Source organism: Rissa tridactyla, chromosome 3, assembly GCF_028500815.1.
Source record: "Rissa tridactyla isolate bRisTri1 chromosome 3, bRisTri1.patW.cur.20221130, whole genome shotgun sequence".
Taxonomy (NCBI): domain Eukaryota; kingdom Metazoa; phylum Chordata; class Aves; order Charadriiformes; family Laridae; genus Rissa; species Rissa tridactyla.
Window position 1 is genome coordinate 51,843,086 of NC_071468.1, and position 25,819 is coordinate 51,868,904.

A 25,819-nucleotide genomic window follows, 5' to 3' on the forward strand; every position below is an offset into this window, starting at 1 on the left:
AAAACACTTTCTGAGTTTGACAGACTATATTACGCAGATCAAATCAAGTTTCATTAATTGTTCTTCTGACCTTAAACTATTAATCTAAAAATTGACAAAAAAATTGAAGGGCACAGAAATTAGAAGAGCATGAGATGAGTTAGTAAAACACTGTATAAAAGATGTAAAAACTACAGCCAATACGCGTACACTTCCTGTGAAAAATATTTTTCCAGTCATACCTTACAAAACTGCAATTTAGAAGTATGAGTTCATTCCTTTGAGGTTTTTTTACAGTAAAAATTATTATCTAGGGTATTCTACTAATGTCTGGGCAGAAGCCTTACAAGTACTTTCTCTAAAAGGTTTCTAGCCATGTGGAACTGCCCTCCCTCAAAAAACCCCACTTGTTGAACTACATTGCAAGAGAAATCCACTGATATGAAAAAACGACGCATCTGGAGAATAAGTAAAGAAACTCAGAGAAAAAGTGAGCATGGTGCAGTAGATAAGACTGCAGAAAGAGAGAGATCAATAGACCTGCTCTGGGAAGTAAGAATGTATGTTATCAACTTCTGTTAAAAAAAAAAGAAGAAAGTTTATCAAATTCTGGCTGCCAATGTCAGTAAAGTATGCATGCACCTTTGCCTAAATAGTTTTAGCTGAGAAGATATCCAATACAAAACACTAATGTCACATTAAATCATTACCAATAGGACAGTATGAAAAGCAGGGCATAATTTATTTTTTCTAAAGATTTTAATATAGACCACCAGTCTTTTCTAAGTAAGTATACAATGAGTAGTCTTGAAACAGAAAACTTGTATCATAAAGATTATCTCCTACTATTATGCAATGAGACCTACAATGACAGGAAACAAATTCAAAGCTTTTGGATTTTTTTAGCACACCTCTAAAATATTATTATGAAAAGGGGGCTGCAATGGCCACATTCGGGAGGGCACAGAGAAGTGGTAGTGTGCATGGAGATGTGCACCAGCCTTGCAAGTGTGGCCTCGCACGAGCCCTTGCAAGCTCACAACCTTGCACAGGTCCTTGCATGCTAACTCAAGGGAGTTGAGTTAGCAAGGGCAGGGGATGCTCCTTGCACAAGCCCTTGCACACTCAGTCCATTACAGGAATGCTCATTGCATGGGGCCTTGCTCACTCGCTCCCTTAAATGTAAAAAAAATATGTAGGAAATAATATTTCCTTCCATAAAACATGATCTTAATAACACAGCTGTCATTAAGACAAATCTTACACGGAAATAGCAGAAAAGAAATCCTATCTGAACAACTATTGAAAGAATGGAAGATCTGCTAAACTTTAGAAGACTTAACACCTACAGATATTTTCAAGAATGCATGGGTAAGTCCAAGCAACTTATGCAGAAGTAGTTCTTTCTTTCACATTACAATGAAATGTACAGTGAGACAAAAATTATAACAAAAATGTTCACGTGATAAGGGCAAAACTAATGGATGTCTCAAGCACACAAGACAGGTAAGAAAATACTGTGCCCTTTGATTTGGATTTACATTGCTTTTGTGCGGAACACTATGCATTGCCTACCAATCACACAAAAAAATATCAGTAATATGCTTATGACTAATGAAACAGGCATCAAAACATAAGTTTAAAAATCTATTCTTCCTCCAAATGGTTGTTACATAGGAACTTAACAGTATACCATGCTTGCTTCAAGGTATTCAAGAGTTTTTATTGCACACTCATTTCTACAGTGTATTTTATAATATGTTTTATCTTTATCACACATTGTGCAGAACTTTTATACTTACTGCAGTATATGATTGTTTATTCTAGAAAAGTGATAAAAAGACTTCCATCACAAACAAACAAACAAACAAAACCACCCAGTCCAAACAAAACTAATCTGGATCCTAAACAGGCTAATGACAGTAGCTTTCAATTAAGGCACAGCACGCTATCCACATATTTCTATTATCAAACTGAGAACAAATCTGTATTCATTCTTGCTATCAAAATCTTGACATCACCCTTTACAGAAACATAGATGAAGAGTAACTTTTTTTTTTGAAGAAACATCTTTCTTTCAAACACAAGTATGCAAACTGTTAAATATACATTAAAAAAAACATCACAAATGTATGAAAAGCTAAATTATGTGTTTACTATCTTATTATAATTCAGGCAGGTTTTATTATCGCATCAGAATCCTGTTTTGTCAAGTAAGATGCCTGACTGAAGTTCTATAGAAGGTCTATCTCACTCTAGAATTACATAGGAGCAATCCCTTTACTTACACACATCCCTTCTATTTACACTCATTAGAGACCAAAATTTGCAACTATAATAAGCATAAAATTTGTAATTTATCCACAGAGTCAGAGTATAACTGTTAAACATGAGACTTCCATAATGCAGCCTTCAGCACATTGCAACCGCATATTGGACCTTTATAACTTCATCCTGATGACCTGACACATGTTTTATATAAGAAAGAAAGTTATCAGAGAACACTAAATTTTCCAGCAGAAAATATGTAACTAGGCTATCAAAATGAAAAGTGATGCCAAACAGCTTACAGGAATGTCAAGAATATCAAGGAATCAACTGTTGCTGGGAGGAACCCCTCAGTCTTCCACAGTATTTTTTTCTATCATTGCATTTGTCTAGAAATTTTATCAATATACCAACAGTAGTGTTTGCTACTGTTTCTTTGCAGTAATTGTAATTTCAAAATGGTTAAGAAAACTTCATGAAAAAACCAAAACCTCCCTGACACCTTCAAAGCCTTACCAGATCATTTCAGTTAACAATAGACCAAGCGTATATATTAATTGGAAGTATCAGAGAGGAAAAGAAAGAAAATTTCCATTTTCCTGGTATAGACTCCAGCCCTGTCTGTCTGCAACAAGGCAACAACGGGCTTCGGCACATCAGTGCATAAGTTTTGGGAGCACAGACATAGCAAAAATCATATTGGATAAGTGATCACCCAGGTCCCCACTTTGGAGAGTGACATTTAGTTCCTCTCCTGTTTCCCCAGTGTTCACCCATGATTTTCTCTAGTGCAAATGCCACTATACTACCTCTCCTGTCTCCTTCACCCACTTAAAGCTTCCAATGTCATTTAAGTTACAGCAGTGAAAAGAGGAGATTGTAAGACCAGGGACAGCATCCAGAGGCTGACAGCCACAGACATGGCCTGCTGCTTCAATTCCTGGCAGCAGTACTTGCTGCCACCTTGTTGGAGCAGACCATATAAGAATTAGCTGCAGCAGGGATCTCATCTGATAAGCACGTGTTACTGCTACCCAAGCACTGATGCAGGCTTACTCAAATTGTATTTATAAAGTCAACCTTACATTTATGATGTAATTCACTATTACAACCAGAACAATATGGTGTTACATAGTTTTTATTAGTCAGAAGGGAGACTGACTTACCAGAAAAATAAAGTATCTTCTGAGTTGTAGTATATATTACCCCCTTCACATCACCTCTTCAGAAAAGCAGCAAAGCTATTAAAGGAAACACTTTCAAATGCCTTTTCATTTTGTCTTTCCCCAGTTCTAATGTCACTTAATCATCACTGATTCATCTGACCTTAGTAATAGCAGAGCCATGGAGTGGCCACAACCCCGCCTCATGTGGAAGGGGGGTTGGAACTAGATGATCTTTAAGGTTCCTTCCAACTCTAGCCATTCTATGACTCTGTGATTATATGAAGAGGTAGAATCATGGGAATACTCAGGTTGGAAAGGACCTCAGGAAGACTCCAGTCCAACCTCTTTCTCCAAGCAGGATTATCTCTGGAGACCAGACCAGGTTGCTCAGGGCTTTTTCCATTTGGTCTTGAAAACCTCCAAGGAGACTGCACAACTCTGGGAAACACGATGCACTGCCTGGCTATCCTCATGGTGAAAAAGCCTTTCACCATCCTGAGCACCTCCTTTCAACTCACATCTTCTGTCCTCCCATCATTCACTAGAGTGAACAGACTGGCTCTATCTTCCTGATAGCCTCCTCATAGCTATTGGACCATTAGGTCTGTTAGGACCTAATATCATTAAGTACCCTGGTAGCTTTCTCTTCTCCAGGCTGAAAAAAATACACTTCCCTCAGCCTCTCCTCATGAAACGTGCTCCAGAACCCTGTCTTGATGCCTCTTTACTGAACTCACTCCAGGAACCCTATAGCATCACCAGTCAACTAATAAGGAGAAGACTAAGATAAAGCTGAAGCCTACATAGAAGCCAGGATTTTTCTTAGCTGGAATGAATGCTATCAAGTTGAAAGAAGGAATATGCCCATATGTTCTTTGGAAACTGTTCTGGAGTCTGTGTGCTGAGAAAGGTGTATGGCAGATGCTTTCTAACTAATATCTTTCACATTTTCTATTGGCTAGCTTTAGAGGTGTACCCAGCTGCATGTGGGAAATGCTGACGTTAGACAATTCCCTATTCAGCAAGTCGACAGCTTAAAATCTTGTTCTGAGACTGTTGTTATTAACCATTTTCTAATACTTTGTTCTGAATTCCTACACTTGCAGTCTAACATCTGAAAACTTAAAAATGCCCACTTAATTCAGTGAAACACCAGACAAAGATACCCACATACTCAGACCACTGCAGGAGTTTAAATTTGTATGAAAACTTTGTATGAAAACATGTAAGACTTCTTCTCTCATATACTTAAAAAAATTTAGTCTGACATTTGCTCTTTTATATTAGTTTCAGTTTTCAATGTTTAAAATAGTTTAATTCCAATGCAAGAATTGACAGAATTTGACAACTGCCTCTGTAATTGTGTCCAGTTAAGAATATTTTATTCATTAGTTCATAAAAAACTGATTAGTAGAGGAGACTTGAAACATCACTGTCATAATGTTTTAAAATCAATTTACATTTACCTCTTCTAGGTATGAAACTTAAAACCTTCCAGGGTCTTTCTACATAAAATATCGTGAATCAAATGAAGTGATTTAAGAAAACAAGAAATGTCAATCAAAAACATGAAATGGAGTCTAACTGATAATTTACGTATTATCTATTTTAAGACATATGACAATTATAAAGAAAAAGATTTACTGGAGATTCAAGTGTGTAACAGATTTTCATAAATGAAACAGCATGATTTCTTCATGCTTGAGGATATTAAACAAATCTTATCATCTTAGCACTGCAACTATGAACAATATCAACCTTTCCCCACATTTGCAAAAATTAATGAATGAAGTCCCTCATCAATTCAGTTGCATGACTATGTGCATTGACCATAAAAAAGGTAAAAATATGCAGCAGAAGCAGGCAGAGCTGTAGCAGCCACAATTTTTGTTAGCTTACACTGTTACCAAACCGTATGTCAAGGCTGCACTGCTGTAAAAAAAATGCTGAGCTGCTTTTAATCTAGGTTTAGCCAGGACCCCAGTCTAGTTCACTGCATGGCCACATAAAAGTTTATATTGCGCAAAGAAGAAATTGGGATTTTTTCCTTTCAATTGTGGTGCAAGTTTATGCTGCTTTAAATGCTTGTGGAATTACTCTGCTATAACTCAGTTCCATAACTGGTTTTAAATGAATTAAGACTGCGATGTTGTTGAGAGGGACATTCGCACCCACACAGCTTGTGCTGACAGCATATTCCTGTTTCCCCTTCTTGCGTATGTTAACAGCTCTTAGAGCTGACCCAACCTCCTCTGTAGTTGCAAGAAACACTAATGTAAATGCAAAAGGGGAGATGGAAGCATGCAGTCAGGACAGGAAGGAGGGCAGGACAGAAGTGCCTGGTGGGAGCAGGAGCTTTGCTTGCCTCAATCCCAAAGACTGCAGCTCAACGCCATTAGCTTAAACAAGCTGGAGTATTTTTCAGCAGGATCAGCTCCCTGATCAGCCACCATTGTACAAACGTGGGCACAATAAGGGGCACTAGTAATAAACAGCCTGGAGCAGGAAGATAGGACTGCCTTCCAGAGTACTGAAGTTTAAATTGACTCACAGTGTTCACTACAGTATACTCGTAGATTGTACAAAATGGCTATTGTTAAACTGGAGCAATTCCTCCAAGATGGACATACTACTGGCCCATAAACATTTCTCAAAACATTCCTTTAACTTGACATCTAATTGCCCCGAAACGTACTGCCTTTGCCAATAAATTAGCTATTACAACAGAAACGGAAAATTTTTCTTGTAAAAAATACTTCCCCATAGCCTTAAAATCAGATTAGAAACTGTTACTGCTACAAGGTAAATAAAAAAGTAGTCTTAGTTACACAGTGTGGATGAATATAAACAGAATATCAAATCACAAGTTTCAGAATGTAGACAAATCACATTATGGTTAAAATGAAACCCTTGCTATGACTTATTATCAAAGGGTAAAGGGTAAGAAAGTCCTTCACAACAAACACTACTGATAATGGCTTGAAAGAGGAGTTTAAACAACAAAAACTGAGAAGTCATTGTGATACATACAGACCTGTAGACTCCTAAATGAGGAACAGAGGGATGAAAATCCAGAACTGCAATCTAAATAACGTTTTTTCTGCTTATAAGCAATTACACTTCTTTCAGGAGCTGGGACCTGTGCTTCTGCACATAGCTAAGACTCTCCCAGGTTGAATAGCTCTGCTTTGGTTTTTGAAATCTAGATTTTTAGCATCACTCTCCTTCTAAGACCATCTAGCAGGCATTCTCACTTTATCCCTTATGCGCAGGCTGGATGTGGCCCATTACTAGAAGCAGTTTCTGAATGATGTCATGGAACACAGATGGATGTGATGGTGATATTTTCTACATAAAACCTACTGGTTTACCCAGGAAAGTCAGGGAGAAAATCTGAATTCGGTATTCTGGACAGAGGAGTTGAAATTCACGTGTTGCAGAAGGATACGTCAACTTACCTGGCGATAGTGTTATTAAAGGGGGACCTGTAGAGGAAAGATAAATTCCTCCTTTCCTGCTGAAGCTCTGCAGTTTTGTAGTAAGGAATTCAATGTTCAGGAAAAATAGAAGGAAAAAAAAGAACATCCCTTCATAGCTTTATTGCCTCAGCAGTCAGGACGGTATGTCTTAAGTTCCAATTCAACACCAAAAAACATCAATCCATTCTAGCAAGTAATGATGCACATACAATTCCAAAAACCAAAGCTTCCAAAAATCCATCATGAATGATGGATGAGCTAAAATATATTGCCTAGTGAGTTTCCTACTTTGCCACTTCCTAGCCCTATGAATCCTAACTCTTTGCAGCACAGCAACAGCATTTTGAAAAGACATGTGGAGATTTTCCCCTCTGCGATCTTTTTCCCCTCAGTAATCTTGTAACTTGTTGGTTAAGAATCTTTTAGAAGTTGGGAGATAGACTGGAATCCCCTTCTACAGTTCCCTTTAAGTAATAAAATGAAAAAGTGCATTTACCACTAATTTATTACAGAAAAAGGGGACACCAACAATTTATTCTCTCATATACAGTTGCACAAACCAGGAAAAATAACCATTTGGAGAGAATCAGAAGTGAACAGAGGTATCTTCCTGCTGTCCACATTCATGTACAGACACTTTTGTACCTGCTAGTCTGTATATTAATTTTTAATTATATTCCTAATTCTACCCATGGAGTCCATGTGAAGTATGAGCATGTCACATGGCAGTCTTGATTCCACTTGGGGGACAAAACAATTAAAATGTAAATGTCACAGTATCTAGCTTGTTAGTGTAGAAGACATTTATATGATCTTGCTCTTAATCTAAACTGCTATATGAATTTACAGTTTTGGAATAACATAAAACACTTTCTTCAGTTCAGGAACAATTTTTTTGGTGAATATTCAAAGTCTTGAATATTGTATGTACTTAATTTCTGTACTTACTATTGGATATGAAAGCAGACTTGGGAAGAAAACTTCATCCAGCAACTTTCATGAAAAATGGTTTAGTAAAACGCTCCTTGCACAAGCAATATCAAAGAATTCTGGAACTTTTACTATAACATTTACAGCCATATACTCATCATGGTAATCTACGATAAGAGTTTCAAGACTGACTGCATGCTTGCACTAAAGGCTATTAATCTGTACCTAGTTGTTTGACCTGGAGATGCTGAACATATTGCTGACAACTGTGTTCCTTGTCATGCTGTTAACAAAAAGAATTACCATGTCTTCAATGTATTTGCCTGCTGTGCTTTCAACCCTCCCGTCAACTCCTAAGCCTTCCATGAGAACTTCATTGATGATGTCAACCTCTGACACGTGAGTACTTAATAAATCTGAAGCTCCATTTAACCAGTTGTTGGAAAAGAGAAAAGGGACACCCACTTTGGCACAGACAGAGCAGCAGTGAGATATTCTTTACCCTAATTTTTGTACACTGACCCCTGGGAAATTATTCCAGTGGCTGCCTATCCTCGCTCAGAGCTTTTGCCAAATACAACCTTGGCACTATGAATCTCCCAGGACCTCTAGGTTTCACTGCTTCCTACCCAGTTATGAGCAGAACCTGTGAAGAGGGTCAGAAAACTGTTAACCCTACCTCTGACAGGGTGCCCAGGGGGCAGGCAGCCAGGCAGGCACGCAGAGCAGGTTGCCCAGAGAGGTCAGGGAATCTCTGATGTTGGAGGGTTTCACAGCTTAGCTAGGGAAACTCATGATTGACCTGATCTAGTGCTAGTGACAGGCCCACTTCAAATAGGAAGCTGAGTTAGATGATCTCCAAAAGTCCATGCCAAAAAAACATCATTTCTGTGATTCAATGAGTAGCTCCAAAAGCAGCAGATTTACCTGTTTCCTGTTGCTTAATGACAGTACCACATGATTTAACATTCCGTTAATGTTTAGGAAGTTAGAATTGCAGCCATAAAAGTTAAAACTCTATAAATATTTAAAAGAAAACTTAAATTCTGGTTAAACTCAATGCTCGTTATGTTCACAAGTCAATGCTCCTTTTTAAAAATTAAATATATATTTCTTAGACTCCACTGAAATGGCTGATTCTTCTAAAAAAACCAAGCGCCTTTTACATATCAAGGTGTAAAAAAATATGTACAAATATCCATGATTTGAATTTCGTCCAGAGAAGAGGAAATGTCTTTTAAAAATTAATCCTTAAACTCACTGAAGTGTTATAGCCAATTCCACATATCTCTAGAATTAAAAACAAACAAACCAAACAATCTTTAAAACAAAGGATTTTTTCGGTTGTTTTCACCTTGTATTTTTCCCACTAAGGTGAAACATGTTTTAGTTTTACTAATAAATTTTTAATGTACACAATTTCTACTCCATTTAAAATTTGTTGAAAGATGGACTTGTTTGGGTTTTTAAGAAGATGCTCTTACAGATAACAAGTCCAGAGAGACTGCTGCAAGAAGACTGTTTCAGCAAAACAAGGGAAATAATGTATTTCATAACTGTTGTCAGAAGAATATATAGAATTTAAAAAATCTTGAGAACACAAGACTTTGCTAACACCTTGAACTCTGTCCAAATAAAGAAAAATACAATTCATGAGTTGGAGAACTAATGTTTGTTTCCAGTTTAATATTCTCCTGTAACATGTGGAAGCTTTTTATTATTTTTCAAGCTTATTTTAAAAATGAATGTATTTTCCAGATCTTTGCTATTCTGTGTGATATTCATATCAAACTTATACCACACTGTGCCAGTATATGAAAACACTTTCAAATAATACTACAGTATCATTTGACAGTATTTTGCTAAATGTGAGGTAGTAAGCCTTTCACACAATTCTACAGGCTGACAGTTTAACAGAACGTGCACTGCCAATACAAAACAATACAGAAAAACTGTGGCACCAAAGTAATATACTTGGAGGCGAAGCATCACAGCTTCCATAGGCACAGACCTTATGTTTATAAGGTATATATCATATTACCTTATAATACTACTTCTGTAAAGCCTGAAGGTAATTTCAGCAACCAGCAAACTCCACATAAAGTTTTAGCAACTCACAGACCTTCCTGACATGCTTTATCTCCAGCTCTAAGTCACTCTATGCCTCCTGGACACATGAGAGTAAATTAACATCACCTCTATACTAGCAGCAAACATACCACAGTGTTTTTCATCATGGCTTTAATAGTGAATCCATCGCAGACCTGCTGCTTGGTTTTCTTCACGTGCCCCAGTGGCTCCCGCTGCTGAGGGGACCTGTCACCTACGGTCTTGGAGGGGCTTGAGCCCGCTTTCTCCACCACCATCTCCCCACCAGCGTCCACGATGGACAACGAGCAAAATACAGACTGGAAAAAAACAAACATACATCAACGCCCCGCCCCCAGAAAGTCAGAAAACGCAGTAGGTCTGCCTCTGTCCCCTTCCCAACCAGCGACACCCCCTCACACATCTCTCCCGCGCCTTCCCTGCCCCTGACAGGCCTCCTCTCCAGCCCCTCGTCCCTCGCTTCCCCCAGCCCCCTTCTGCACCCCAGCTCGTCCCCCTCCTCCTGCCCACTGCTCCCGCTCCTCCGACCCCAGCCCTTCCTCACCACCCGTTCTTCTTGTCCGCCCCGGGCGCTTTGCCCCCCGCAGGCCGGCCGCCGCCCCACCTCACCCCCAGAGCCCCCCGTCAGGCTCGCGCCGCGCGGTCCGTTGCGGGCGGGGCCGCACGCGTGCCCGGCCTCGCGCCCGTCTCTAGGCGACGCGTCAACAACCCGCCGCCTGGCCGGCGGGGGTCACGTGGGCGGGGGAAGCACGAGGTGAACCAAAGAAACCCCAACAGCAACGGCACGCACGCCCTCCCCTCCCCTCCCCTCCCCTCCCCTCCCCTCCCCTCCCCTCCCACGCGCGCGGCCCACAGGCCCGTACACCGAAACCCGGGCAGAACTGAAATTAACAGAAAGTAATTAACGGGGGGGGGGAGGGAGGGGTAAGGTGGTCACGTGAGGAGAGCTGGGCGGTGTGAAGAGGCGAGAACTACGTTACCCAGAGGACCCTGCGGCCTCCCCACCGAAACGCATGCGCGGGCCGCCGCCGGCTGGATCCCGGTGCTCGCGCCGGCTGGCCCGCAGTCGCGCGCGCTGAGGGCTGAAAGGGGAGCTCTCGAGCGGCGGGTGCGGCTGGCGCGGGTGCGTGCGCGCCTCCCTCCCTCTCCCTCCCCCCTCCCCGCCGCCGCCATGATAGGTGAGTGAGCGCGCCAGGGAGGGAGAGAGGGAACCCGGATGCAGATCCGCCTTTTCCTGCCCGCCCCTCTGCTGCTGGTAGCATCGGTCCCGGGGGCCGGCTTAGTTCCCCTCGGTCCCCCTCCGCCCGCGCCTCGGCACCCGCTGCGGGTGGCGGTGGGTGCCCGCTGTCACCGCCCCGGCGTGTCCCCGGGCGGCACTCAGGGGCCAAAGTGCGGGGGGGGCGGGTGCGTGTGTGTCAGTGCTCTTCTTTAGCCCTCCGGCGGGGGGTGGCCCAGCAGCGGCATGCTCAGGGCTTGTGATTGAGATCATTTTAAAATGTTTTTTAATTTCCCCGCAGTGTAGCGATTGTAAATACTGTTGGTCAAGGTTCCTGTGATTTGTGAAGATTTTTGGCCTTGCCTAGCGTATATACAGTATTGGTCTGGCATGGTACTTGGCTGGCGGTGATCTGAAAAAGAAGCGACTCAGCCCTAAATCGTGTTGGGAGTTTGGCCATTTGGTCCTTGAGTTGGCTTCTGTTGCCATGCCAAGCACACATGCTGGTGTGACGTACTAATCGGTTGTTTCAGCAGTGGGTTTTCTTCGGTTACTTGTAAGATGAGTCCATACCTGGAGAGTCACACAAATTGCAGGATCCATTATGTAATCCTTGCCTCTCATTGCACATTCATCTTCTTTCCCTTTCACAATTTTGTGAATTATTTAAATTAGAAGCTATAAAATGTAGTAGATGCACTTGTATTTTAACAATTCCTTGCCTTCCTCAGGCTCGCTGTTTCATCTTCAGTGTAGGTATCATACTTGCTGTCTACATAAGACCTGATCAAGTTGAAAAGCATGCAGTTTGTTGTCAAAATATTTATTGTTTTTAAATTAAACATCTCAAAAATGCACAAGAATCCTATGGGTCTTTCAGCTAGACATATTTTTTTCTTAGCAGTATATGAATGTGGGTATTTGGGTAATGCTGTTTTTCTTTCAGCTTTGCAAAAGCTAAATAGAAGGTGGAAAGCAGTTATTTATGTGGTATTTTCAGTCTGTATAAACATTGATGCAAATGGTCTCTTCCTAGTTATGGAGCATTACTTACTGGGTTTTCTTGGTATTTGGACTTTTTTTTTTTTATTTATGTAGCAGAGAATATTTTAAATTGAAAGTGTGGCTTAAGGAAAGCACAAAGTGTCCGCTGTCTTTCATCTTGCAATGTTATCTCTTCTGCTGATTTGATGTCTTGCTATAGTATATAAAATACATGTGTTTACAGAACTACAGTGTGTGTTTGTTTTTTAATGCTTTAGAAAAGTAAGTTGAGTGTACATAAGGGACTGCCCGTGTGGTTACAAAGTTGATGCCTGTAGACTTCATACTGAAATCTAAATGTTTACTTATTGCTCATAAAGATAATATTTATATGACTGAAGAATTATAATTTTATTTTCACTGTGGCAGATGGAAACATTTGTGAATATTGATTATGAAATCTACATCCCAATTAGTTGCAAACTTATAAAAACATATTTAGATGAGTTGCAACCTTAAATGATTTAAGCAGCAACCTTTTATTTTAGTGGAGGAAAAAAAAAAGACGAAAAAACCATCCCCACTCTGAAAAATACAAGAATTGTTTTCAAAGTATATGATGTAGAGACCTAGTCAGGTTTCCTGCTTTCTGAAAAGTCTCCTCCTAACTTATGAGCTAGAAATACCATGGCAAAATTGGGAGCGGGATGGGATGGGTGAAATAATTTGTGTAGTCTGTGCCCAGTTTTTTTCACCTGGGTGTTTAAAGAACTACCCTAGGAAGCACATGGTTTACAAAAGCAAAATGAAATAAAATGTTTTACAGTTTCAAATCTCTGGGAATACTTTATGTTCTCGTGAGTTCTTGTGGCAAGGAATTCTACAGTATAGTTGTGCAACACGTGACAATTAATTCCTTTAATTGATTTTCAATTTCCTATCTTACTTTTTTTATATCCATTTGTTCTTGACCTGTGAAATAGGGAGAACAAACCTGATTAACATGTTAGTATTACTATTTTTTTTCTTATGCTTTCTTATTCTTCTCTTTCTGTTGTTGTTTTTTTTTTCTCCAGTGGAATAGGTGAATCTTTTTACTCCGTCTTCCTCTTAAGTGCTTAACCATACTCATGGTTTTTCTTTGAATTCCCCTCCCATGAAATTTTTTAAGATATTTTGCCGAGGAACATTTTTTCCATAGCACCTGTCATTCCAGAAGAGGTTAGACAATTGACTTGTATCACTGGCTTTTAATATTCTTCATATGATTTCCCATCCTGCTTATTACTACGTTCTCCTGCCTTGTTTGTTTTTGTTGACTCAGCAGAGATTTGTGGAGAAAGGTTTGCTTATAAATGAATTTCTGAGTGCTAACATATTACCTGGAAAAAAAAAATTAATATATGCTTATTTTCAGTAAAAGGTTATTCCTTCAGAGAGGCCTTCAAAATATGTAACCGTATTTATTTTTGTCTGTGTGACATCTGCATTCAGAGTATCATAAGAGCAAGTTAATTATGTAACAGTCCATTTGTGTAGAAATTCCATGGACAAATTTGTCTGGAAAGTCCATGGCAGCTGACACATGCATGGCATTGCATTGAGTTCATGAGTGCTTCTGGAATTTTAATTCTTTGATATATCTTTAAAAGTATTTATCAAGGAAAATGATAAAGGCAGCTCTCTGTTTTATAAATGCTTTTAGAAGATTGTTCTGTGATGTGCTTCACTTTTAAGTGGCTTTTCCAGAATGATTCCTCAGCTATCCTTTCACTTATGTGTACATTGATTTTTTTTTTTATTTTTTTTTTTAAATTATAGTTTATTTATACTACTTGCTGATGGACAGTTTGGTAAGAATTTTAGGAAACTTCTGTATAGAAATTTAATTTTATTTTAATAATGAAAAATAGTTAATTATATAAATGAAGTAATATTTAAGTTTGTGTTTTTCATTTTGACTAGAGAATACTATATGTATATATTCTGACTGATGTAAGATTGGAATCCTTGCATAAATTACTGACCATTGGAGAGCCAAATTCATGCTGCTTTCTGTATTTGTAGCAGTGATGCAAGTTAAATGAGCTGAATGAGTTAAATGAGTTGAATGAGCTGCTTGAAGGACCTATGCCATACTTAATTATCTTCTGTCAGCCAATCCTCAAAGGAGTTTACAGTAGATGAAAGCATTTCTGTGGACAACTCCTATACTACCATTTACCTTAAGCTTATGAGACTTCGTGTCATATGTCCAGATTTGTGTCTTTTTTTTGTCACTTCCTATCCCCACTTTTTTTCTGCATTCACATTTTCCTAGTGGCTTTGTTGTGCTTCAGTAGAAGCACAATGGAAATGCATGTCTGTTGCAGTTAGTTCAAAGCTTTTCAGCAGTGTAGGTAGTGAAATTTAGGAAGCATGAGTTTAATAGTAAATTGTGTCCAATGGAGAAAAAAGGGATCAGCCTAGAGGCCTGATGAGCACTAGCTGGAGTTGCCACCAGCTGCTGTCTCCGTCTTATAATGCTGGGATGCTCAGGTGCCTTGAGACCGCATTTTCAGGGTTTGGGGCTGACATGGGGATAGGGTCTGTTGGTGACTCCTTGCAGTGGCTTTTTTCCTGATCAACAATACTGTTACTTGGACACAAAGAAAGCAGTGACTGAGATAAACCTTCTAGTAAGGTTGTTTTGCAGCCTCCAGCAGTTGGGTGCCCTAAACAACAGTAGCTGTGCTGTTGCCTAGAGCTTACTCTGTCTTGTGGTCAAGAACCAAGCAAAAATCTTGGAAAAATTCTTAACCAAACCTGAGGTTTTGGCAGAAAATAATACTTGATTACTTATTGTAAATTCTGTCCTAATAGTGGCTCCAAGGTGCCTGTGCCAGAATTGGTAAGGTATGAATACTTGCATGCTTTTGCCTTATGTTTCAGTTGTTTTCATATACCTTTTTGGACTCTACTGACATGCATATAAATTCTCAAATAGCTTAACTTATCATATTTTTGACTTCACATACAGAAAGCAGCCCCAGGCAGAGTATACTTAGATTTTCAGATAGTAGCAGAAGCCCACTGCAGTTGTGTGTAGAGAGCACGAGTTTTAAGCAGCGCTAGCTTTACAGTAGGGTGAAAGACCTATGTTTAGATCATGAGTTGAAGGTTAAGACCGGTACTTGTATTAATATGATGCTTTAGGTTTGGCAAAAAGTTGGAAATAATGTTCTGTTGGGGAAAAAAACGCCATCATTTGCTCAGCCATTTGTCCATAAGTTTTCACAAATTCGTTTCACAGATTCTTAAAACTTATTTTACCTGTTTCAATACTTGAAAGACAACATTTTCTTAGCATTTTTGATACCGCTGACACTGGTAAAATACTAGATTGCATTTTTCTACCTTGGTCAAAGCAGAAAAATTGTTTCTACTGAAGATCTCAATGTTAGGTATTCATTTTTTACTTCTTGTTTTAAATATAGGCTTATCTGTATAACAATGTTATGCAATTTCAGTCTGATTTTTTTTCTTTTTAAACTGGCTGAACTCTGTAAGGTCTGATAAATAAACTCAGTACAACGTCTGTGGATGCATTGCACTGTGGTTGTCTGTTATTGGTAGTTCACAAGGAGCTGTTGGTAGTTGTTGTCAAAATGTTGGAAACCTTTCATGAGGACACATAAAGAATGCAGAACAGGGCCTGAAGTATTTAGGAAATGTATTCCACAATGAGTTTGCAGCTAGCTTACATACAACTTCTTGTATTTTAGAATGGCTATTGATGATAACTTTAAGGCCAATTGTTTTCTACCACTAAAGGGGGAGGTAGAAATCAATGTTAATTAATGATATAGTCATGAAGTAAAAGACACAAGGAAATGGTGAGAGGGTTGTACTTAAATTATAGAATCATAAAATGGTTAGAGTTGGAAGGGACCTTAAAGATCATCTAGTTCCAACCCCCCTGCCATGGGCAGGAACTTCTACCACTAGACCAGGCTGCTTAAAGTTCCATCCAAGCTGGCTTTGAACACTTCCAGGGATGGGGCATCCACAGCTTCTCTGGGCAACCTGTTCCAGTGCCTCACCACCCTCACAGTAAAGAATTTCTTCCTGATGTCTAATCTAAATCTGCCCTCTTCCAGTTTAAAACTGTTACCCCTCATCCTATCACTCCACTCCCTGATAAAGGGTCCCTCCCCATCTCTCCTGTAGGCTCCATTTAGGTACTGGAAGGCTGCTATAAGGTCTCCCCAGAGCCTCCTCTTCTCCAGGCTGAACAACCCCAACTCTCTCAGCCTGTCCTCACAGAAGTGCTCCAGGCCTCCCTCTGATCATCTTTATGGCCCCCCTCTGGACTTGTTCCAACAGGTCCATGTCCTTCTTGTGTTGGGGCTCCAGAGCTGGACACAGTACTCCAGGTGGGGTCTCACAAGAGAGGGGCAGAATCACCTCCCTCGACCTGCTGGCCACGCTGCTTTTGATGCAGCCCAGGATGCGGTTGGCTTTCTGGGGTGTGAGCGCACACTGCTGGCTCATGTTGAGCTTCTCATCAATCAATTTATGTGTATAGAAATACCAAAATATGTGTTTAGAAACACAGCATGGTTGTTCTTTTAAAGCAGGGACTAATGGAATTCATAAAATAGTTTGTAATGAAGATTTTACGTATGAAATACCTTTTGATTGACTTAAATAGCTATTCATTGATTAATCTTCAGTGAGGTTTTTTTAATTTGCAATTACAGAAAATTATTAGAGGTAATTTACTTTGGAATGAAAATATATAGGTAGTAACAGTGGGGCTTATGGTCTGCTTGGTATAGTTGAGGATTTTAGTTATTATTTATTTGCTTTAAAGGATAAAATAAAGGTGCCCACCTAAATATGAGGATCTAATCAAGCTGAGGGCTTCTTATTTTTAAGTAGGCACTGAAAGACGTTAGTTGACCTCCTGGCATTTCCAGCTTCCTGTTTGCACTTCTTCTATATTGCTATCAGAGTCAGGAAGACAGTTGGTTGGAAAGTATAATACACTGGTGTTATTTTGAAGATGATACAAGATAATCTTTGTGCGTTGACAAGAACTGGACAAATACTTCTGGGAGGCTTGTGTACCTAACTTAATTTGATAAGAGAAGTTTTTCAGTAGCAAAAAAACTTACAGCTCTGTAATTTGATGCAGCATTGCTAATTTCTGTGGTAGTTTAAGTTTGTAACAGGGAGTATGTCTTCAAGTGCTAGTTAGAGACTGTCATAAACAGCAATGAACACTTTTTGCAGTTTTTTAGCAGCATATAGCTTTTATGTTGGTACCTTGTCACAATAATGTTGCCCTATGTTTCTAAAAAGAAATAACAGTTAATCAAATCTACTGTTACACTGTTTACGTAAAGCAAGTACTAGTGAAATCAGTAAATACTTGTGTTAAAAGTTTGAAGAAGAGACAAGGTTAATATGGTCTAATGTTATTTGATATTTTATATTATTCTTACCATGGGAAACTAGCAGTTCTGTTATTTTAATAGTTTTCCTTTTTTTTTTTTTTTAGATGGCTAGATTAAGTAGGCTTCTTAAAGGTTTAATTAAAAGGGCAAAATAAATCCAGTGGAAATTCAGTGTATAGTCGGTTCCAAACTTATTTTCCCCATGAACCCCCAACAATTTTAAAATTAGACTATGGAAATATATTTTCAAATGAGGGAAAATCCCTATTGCATAATACAGTACACCATTTATAAACAGCTCCTTCAGATGCTTCTATTTTACATGTTGGGGGGGGGGGGGGGGGAACCCAAACAACAAGTTGCAGATTCAAGGTATGAATATATCTGTTTCATAAGGAGTTGTTCCAGGCATTCAAAAATATTATTTCTAGCACCACAGTACCTGAGAATTTTATAAATATACAACAAAAAACCACTGTGCTTATGCTTAGTACTGTAGGTGTAACACAGGAGACGGATGAAGGTTAACATGTACCCTCAAAACACAGGTTAGTATGAGGCTCTTTTTTCATATTAAGAATTATGTTACAGCAGTGCTGTCTTTAGGTATTGCTGCTTCTTTTGCTATACGTTTCTCATTCCTGACCTTACACCAGCAAACTGTTCTTTCAGTTGCAGCAGAGCAGCCATCTGTTCAGGCATACTGTGAAGTCAAAAAAGCATCCAGAAGAAATAGTTCCTTCTTAATCTGGGTCAGTTCCCTGAGTTGGTTCACAGTATGGTAACATGAAAGTTATGTGGGTGTAACTAAAGGGACATCCCTTAATGCTATTTCATTGCTTGACCCTTTAAATTGCTGAGTCACATACAAACGGCAGTGTTGTGTAGTGCAGCTGATTGCCACCTAAAGAACATTTTGGTACCTGCCATTCCCCCTTACTACCCAGCCATTCGTTCTTTGAGCTGACACTGATATTCATTTGACTCCAGAGTGAGCTTAATAAGTGACATGGGTTGTCAAAAACCCCACTTGCTTAGGGGCGTGGGAGGCTTTTGTTTTGTGTTTTTGGTGTGGGTTGTTTGTTTCTGTGTGTTTCGTTTTTTCTTTTTTTTTTTTTCTCATTTAATACCCTGCATCTGCTTACTGTTGAACCACCGAGAACCGGTGTTGGTGCAAGGGAAGTGACAAGCCACAATTTGACTGTCTGAGCTATTTCTTAGTCAACAACATTGGAAATAACATTACCTTCCTGAAAACCTGTTCTTGGGTTTTCAATAGATATTACAGGAAAAAAAATATTAAAACTGAATTTGAAGGAAGATATTGGGGCAGATTCATGGAATTTTTCAGGAAATATCTCTCAAAGAACAAAAAACATAGGAGAAGGCTCCAAACTGTTTTAAAGATGTAGAAGATGGGCTCTAGATAGTTAACACTGGTAGGTCAGCATTTCTGTAGTGAATGAGAGATGAAGGTGGTAGTAGAGACAGGTTGCGAAGGGCTTTGACGGTGAAATATGATTCATACAGCAGTAATGAAGTTAAGGGAGAATGGGAGCCTGGGTGAAAGTTTTAGCTATCTGAATGACCGATCACTCCTCTGTGTTGCATTCTTTTTCAGTATGTTGGTAATATTCACTTTCTGCATATTTTTTTCTGTTTCTTATTGTTATGAAAATAATCTTGAGGAAGCAAAATGAGAATAAACTCTTTTAGAATTTCCCTGTATGAATTCAGACTAGAAAATAATCTGGCAAGTTTAGCAACCAAAGGAAAAGTATTTTGGGAATTGTCTACTTGCATATTATGATGATCTCATGCTGCGATACTGGGTTTCTTTCTTTTATTGTTGTCATCTTGGTGTTCATTTCATGTAATGCTGTGGATAGTTACACTACAATATGTACCTTTCACTGGAACAAGAGCTTGTTTTGTAGATCACTGTTACACTTACTTCATGAACATGTGGAATAATCTTTCTGATGGTTAATTTGATTAAACAAAACCTAAATCTCAGAGTATCAAAGACTGCTTGCACTTCATATGCGTGACCTGTTTTGCTGGGGTTGTTTTCAGCCTTTTTTTCTTCTGCTAGCATAACTGTATTATACTGTATGTACAGAACTGCATTACGAGACATTGTGTGTTTTAGTGGATCTGTATTTTATTGATTATTTTCCTACAAAATGCTTTGCTATGAGTTTATCAATCAGCAAGGTTTTAGAAAGTTAGTATCATATGAAATAGGTTATCTTGAAAAGACATCTGGTTTCTGTTAGAAATATATTAGCATTCTGGATTTCTTTGTTTCCTTGAAGAGGGATGGGATTTCTTTTGCTTGGATTTCTTTTCGAAAGAAAAGTTGCAAGCAGGGAGGAAAGGGTTTGTGTTGGTGGGCTTTTTTGTTTGGATGGGTGTTGTTTGTTTGTTTAAAATGTCCACAAAATAACAGTATTGTAATACCAAGACACATTACAGACTAATTAAGCAGTGGCTAAGGATGTTCTGATGCAGTTTTCTGAGGCTTTCAGGTAGAGCCCTACAGATAGAGATCTGCCAGTTTCTTCAAATTATTTCCCATTGCCAAAATCTCCATCCTTTCCTGTATTATCTGGTTACCTAGTGATATATCTGTAATAGGAATGATGAGTGGATATATATGTATATATTATTGGATTCTGTTTTGATAACATTGCCTCAAGAGGTGAAGTAACTTTCTTAATTGGAAACACATATATCCCCATTTACTGAAATAAACTAATTGGACCAGCATACACTGTAGTATGGAACTGTCAGTTGCATAAGTGGTCTGGCCACAAAAGCAAGCAATACTGAGAGTGGTGCAGGTTTTTCAAGTTATTGTATGTAGTGGAAGTCCAAGGTAGAGTAAAACCATTAGTGGAAATGTTTTTACTTTGCCAAACAGGTTTATGTAAAAGAGATACGATTCATTCTTTTCAATCAATTTTATTATTTAATGATTCTTTTTTGTGATGCACTGTGTATAAGTATTGTTGGACTGAAAATCAACTTCTAACACAAAATGTAGCCAGTGATGCATGAAGTCTTTCATTAAAAGAAGAAAAAATGGAAATGTTAGAAATGTGCAACTATATACCCAGGATTCACAGAGTGCTGCTACAAAGGCTGGTTTGGAGATAATTAGTAGGCAAGCTTTAATTATATAATTGTCGATTATTTCACAATACATTATTTCTTCCTTCTGAACTATAGTGCGCGGCATCTTGCAAATGTTTGTGTTTTATGAGGATTTACTTCATAAACATTAAGTAACTAAATTTTAGTATGGTAAACTATGTTTTTTTTTTAAAATATATATTTCAACAATTTTTTCGTTTGCAAATGTTGTGCCTTAGACTTCTCCCAGTCCCTTCATATTTTTGTCAATGCAAAAGGAGTGGAAAGATGGATGACCTTACAAAATAAGGATAAAAATCCATCACATTTATCGGATACAGAAAAATCCATCAGTACCCTCTTGTCTGTTTTATTCCTGAGGCTGGACAAAGTGGAGAAAGAATAAGTTCATTGCTGTGCACTTTTTGAGGCAGACTGAAGCCTGCCTGATTGTACTAAGCCAGCTTTTAAGCAGTAACTCCTATGTTGCATCACTTTTCTCAATAAGCATGTTGACGTCTATATTAGTATTGTTAAAGTTTGACCCAGGAAAAATTGTAGCACAAAAGTTGTTTCTTTGAGGCATATGAAAATAACTGTGGGAGATTTGCCACGTTATTACAAAATCTCTGTTACAATGACAAGAGACAAGAGGAATCATTTAAGTTCTCCAGCCATTAGCCAAATATTAAATTTGGGTTCAGCGATCTTAAGGGTAGAAATTAATGAACAATTAATCGCGAGACTGGCTTTTTTTTTCATGCCCTTGAGAAATTTGTACAGTGGTAGCTGGTGTTTATGCTGGTAAACATGCATCTTTTATGAAGAAGGCAGTCTGATTAATGAATTCTTATGAATTCAGCCAAAACATTGCGGTAAATAATTTGTTACAATTATCATGCATTAAGTACACGGTAGCTTTATGTAGGACATTTCAGTGATGCCTTTTTACAGTGGCTACATGCCTGTCATGGGTAAGCCACAAAATCTTCAGCAATTCCTTCTAAATATATCCCAATGCCTTCCAAGAGAAGCGGCACTGTAAATTATATGCTTCAGAGAAATGAACCACATTTACTGTTTTCCTGCTTTATCTCTGAGCAATTAGAGTAAATTTTTGCTGCGAAAGCTCTCTGTTGGACTTTGGAACCATTTGAGGTTGTCTGCAGAAATTAATACCTCTATTCATACTAACCATCTCAATGGAGGAAAGTGTTTAAACTCTGACTATTTTAAAGCTTTCATCCCTCTCATGACCTCTGAAATTGTGATATTGTATGCCATTATTTTCTTCTCCATTTATCTTTGGAGGGGGGAAAACAATGATGACAACACACACACATCTAAAAAGAATGTTGGGCCATTAAACACTTCCAAAGTAAATTATCTGGATCCCACATACAGTTCTTAACCCTGACCTTTATTCTTGTTACAATTGTTAAGGAATACTGATGACTTTCCATACTCAGCTGGTTTGAGCTAAGTTGAAATGATGAAAGGAAGCTTGTTATCAAATGAACATTCTCAAGGAGTGCCTTGACATTAAAGTTTTCCCTTTTCAACCCTGATTTTGGAAATCAAACCAATGAGATTGTGTGTTTATTTTCTGTGTGTGTCAAAAGTTGTTTTGTTATGTATTATTTGTCCCTATAGCATAAATGTTTTAGTAAGAAAGCAACAAAAATATTTTTACATGCTTTGTTCTAGTCCATGCTTTTGGAAATTTTTTTGACATTCTCTTATGATTTGAGGTCACAGTTTGTCTTTGCCTCCAAGCTCTAAGCCTAAACCCCCCTACTGAGAGTGCACAACCTAATGTGAGTATATGAAAGAAAAGCATTTAGAAGTTGATTTGATTTATTGTTTAAGAGCCTCAGAAGCTGGTAAAGATGAATGAAGATACTAATTGGGGAAAGGGCTTGTCATTCTATGGCAGTTTAAAGGACAGCACGGTTATAATATATTCATGTGTAGGAAATGAAAGCACAGCTTTTTAGAGAAGAGTTGCTATCAAAGGGTGTTGGTTGTGCTGTGTTATTTGTGCAGGTGGTATGAACAACATGTTTGTTACCACAAGTCAGATGTCCTTGTTAGCTTTAGTTTATCTATGAAAACTTACTCATGTGACTACCAATGTCTGATATTTTTCTGGTGTACTACATAAGTACTACACAGTAGGCTTACATACTAAGCTTGTTTATGATGCCATAGATGACCACTGAAGTAAATTAATTTACATTTGTAAATTGCTTGTGATGTATAAAATCCACAAACAAACAAAAAAAGGCAAACTTGTCTTTCCAGAAACAAGATATGCTTGGTTTTGTTCATCATTGTTGAGATGACCAATGCAAGTATTGTTTTATTAAAAGTGTAAAGCTTTTCTGCATGATGATGTAGTTCCACTACTTCCTTTTCTTTTTTTTTTTTCCAGTATTTTCCTGTTGTTTGTGCTGCTGTTTTCTGTATCTTTTGTTTAGCATTTCTAAATGCTTTGCTCAGTGGTGAATTTCCTCTCTCAGTTCACTGATTCTTTTTTTTTCTTTTCCTAGTAAATGTAGACAATAGAGCTGCTTTGTGTCAGATCTAATATATCAGATTTAATAACTTTCAGTGCATAGAGTTAAGGATATCTAGTTAACTTCAAAAGACTAAGAATCACCAGAAACTAAATATCTGGGCTTTTCAAGACCACTGTGTCAGGTGTTTCTCTAAGATACCCTTTCCATCAGTGGAAGCATTAGGACTGATTGAATTTTTCACTTTAAAATTCAAGGAACAGTGTTCATCTTCTTTTTGTCTTAGTTTCTGTGTGTTTTTTTTCTTCTTTAAATATGCCAATCCTGTAACTTTTTGGTAATGTGCTTTGAGGTCATGGAAAATATTTTCCATTTTCTTCATTGGTGTTAAATAAAGGGATTGTGGATGATGGAAACGAAAGTGGTTCATATTTGACATCATATTACATCTCTGGCATATGGTTCTCCTTTCAATTTTCTTTTTTTTGATGAGCTGAAATATTTTTGGTACATTTATGTTTGCATTTCTTCCCTTTTTTGATACACTGTCCTCTGTGGAATACTCTCAGTGGAAACATATGTTCAGAACTTCAAAGTAATTACACTATTACTAAAAGCTTCATAATCAGATTACTGAAACTAAATGTTGAAAAAAATTTGATTTTGCTCTATCCAATCATATCAATTTCATTCCAGTCTGCTCTCTGACTGATTGAAGAAACATGGCAGGACAAAGTCAAAGACTGTTTTAGAATGTTTAAGTCTGGTATAGACCAGTTTCTGAAGAAGCAAAGGGAGCTTAGGGCAGTTTTTAGTTTGAGAGAGCAAGATGAAAAAAAATAAAATATGTATTGCCCATTTTAATAACAAATTTTTAGTTGTGGTACCTCTTGGCAAACTGGATGGGAATAACTGAAGTATAAGCTTGTCTCTGTATGATAATTGACCCTCCTTCTCAGAAGTAATAGTCTCAATATGTATCTAAGCTGCTTTGTTTGCAAAACATTGCCTTTATTACCTTTTTTCTTCCTGTAAGAATAAATTTGTTGTTGTGATCAAGTGGTTGTAGCCTATGTTGAAAAAGCTGTTTATTACTGGGAACAGTTTTCAGGGTCTACAGTCTAAGATATTGATTAAAAAATAATTAAAAAAAAAAAGAAAACAAATAACTCATTTTACTCTAGCACAGTCAGATCACAAGACTTCAAATATTCTTCGTCAGATTTACAAGAAGATGTCAAGAACAGGAACTATACTTAATCTTCTTTCTTTATCATTTGTAGCTCATCTGGAAAATATGAGGTTTTTTAAGAACATGAGACATTTTCTTAATGGTCTTGAAGAAAAAGGCTATATCTGTTATGGTCTTACCAGGCCCTGGGTGTAGCAGTCTGTTGACATGGTACGTTTTTTCTTCAAGCTCCATGAAGCTACAAGCTGACCTTCGGGTTGAGTATTTTGACTTACTTTACATAATTTTTTATGTATTTTATTGATACTAACTCTGCTACTGTAAGAGATCTAGCTTTAGCCTGGTGTGTGCTTTATGTAAGCAGATGGAGTTCCAAGGTAGATCAATTCAAAAATTGGTTAATGATTAATGTCTTGAATCTTTAAATTTTCTGGATTTTTCTTCATAGTCTACTTTTCATTCTGCTTGCCTTCATTGTACACAATAAAATAGCAGATGAAGCGGAAAAGTTTCTTTTACAGTACTTTTAACAATTTCCATTAGAATTATCTTGTTGGAAGCAAATATCCCATCTGGTTTACTCTTTAACACAGCAAAACTCCTTAGTGAGCTGTGTGGCGGAGCCTGGCTGAATTCCACACAGCGAGGCTCTTGGCCCTAAGCAAGATGAGCACAATCTGTTTCCCATATTTCTAATAAAGGAAAAGAAGAGTTTCTTCATTTGCTTCTTTGTTGTATAATGTTTACGCTTTATGCCTTCCTTTCTTAGAATAGCTGCTTTCCTGCTGTTCTCCATTCTTTTTTTTTTTTCAGTACAGGTAAAATGAAAATGCATTACAGCCTTATAGAAGTACCAAGTGCTGCTCTGAAATGGCATTAAAACTCAAATTTTTAAAGTATAGTGCAATGCCTTGGCCACATCAGTCTCATTAAACATCTGAAGCTTAGGAGGGGCACTTCAGGAGCCATTTCTGTTGCCTTACTTCTGGAAATAAACACGAGGCTTGAGTAACCTGTACTAAAATCATTTGGAGTCACACAGCTGATCCCAGCACTGCTCTGAAAGTTTACCTGTACTGTCTGAATTCAGACAACTGCTTCAATCCGTAAGTTTATTCTCCCATTTATACCTGAGAATTATTGAGAGTTATATATACTTAACAGAAGTTGATTTTACTGTGGTGTACATGCAGCTCTGCTTAGGTGTTACGAAACTGCACCTCTGAATTAATCTATGGATTAAATTTACTATTTTTCATTATTAATATGAAGATAAAAATAATTGCACATTTAAAAAGCAAGCATCAGATACTTTAAAATTGTATTTAGCACCATACAGTTAATCTAACATTATGTCAAATAGTGAACAACTGCTGTATGTTCACATACTTACCCTTT

The 25,819-nt window shown here is 38.0% G+C and overlaps 2 protein-coding genes across 3 annotated transcripts in view; one reads left to right on the top strand and one right to left on the bottom strand.

The window, feature by feature from the left end:
- The window catches only part of PACRG (parkin coregulated), a 247,184-nt gene extending 236,131 nt beyond the window's left edge, over positions 1-11,053 (bottom strand). The window contains exons 1-2 of the mRNA XM_054196731.1: positions 10,912-11,053; positions 10,042-10,230 (exon numbers count right to left, since the gene is read on the bottom strand). Of these exons, the coding sequence (XP_054052706.1) occupies positions 10,042-10,188 (147 nt within the window). The 5' untranslated portion in view covers positions 10,189-10,230; positions 10,912-11,053. The remainder of the gene's footprint in view (positions 1-10,041; positions 10,231-10,911) is intronic.
- Positions 10,969-25,819, top strand: part of PRKN (parkin RBR E3 ubiquitin protein ligase) — a 781,894-nt gene continuing 767,043 nt past the window's right edge. For both annotated transcript variants that reach the window (XR_008465680.1, XM_054196729.1), the window contains exon 1: positions 10,969-11,109. Coding sequence is in view for 1 of the 2 variants with exons in the window: in XM_054196729.1 (XP_054052704.1) it covers positions 11,103-11,109 (7 nt within the window). In the remaining variant the exon portion in view is untranslated. The remainder of the gene's footprint in view (positions 11,110-25,819) is intronic.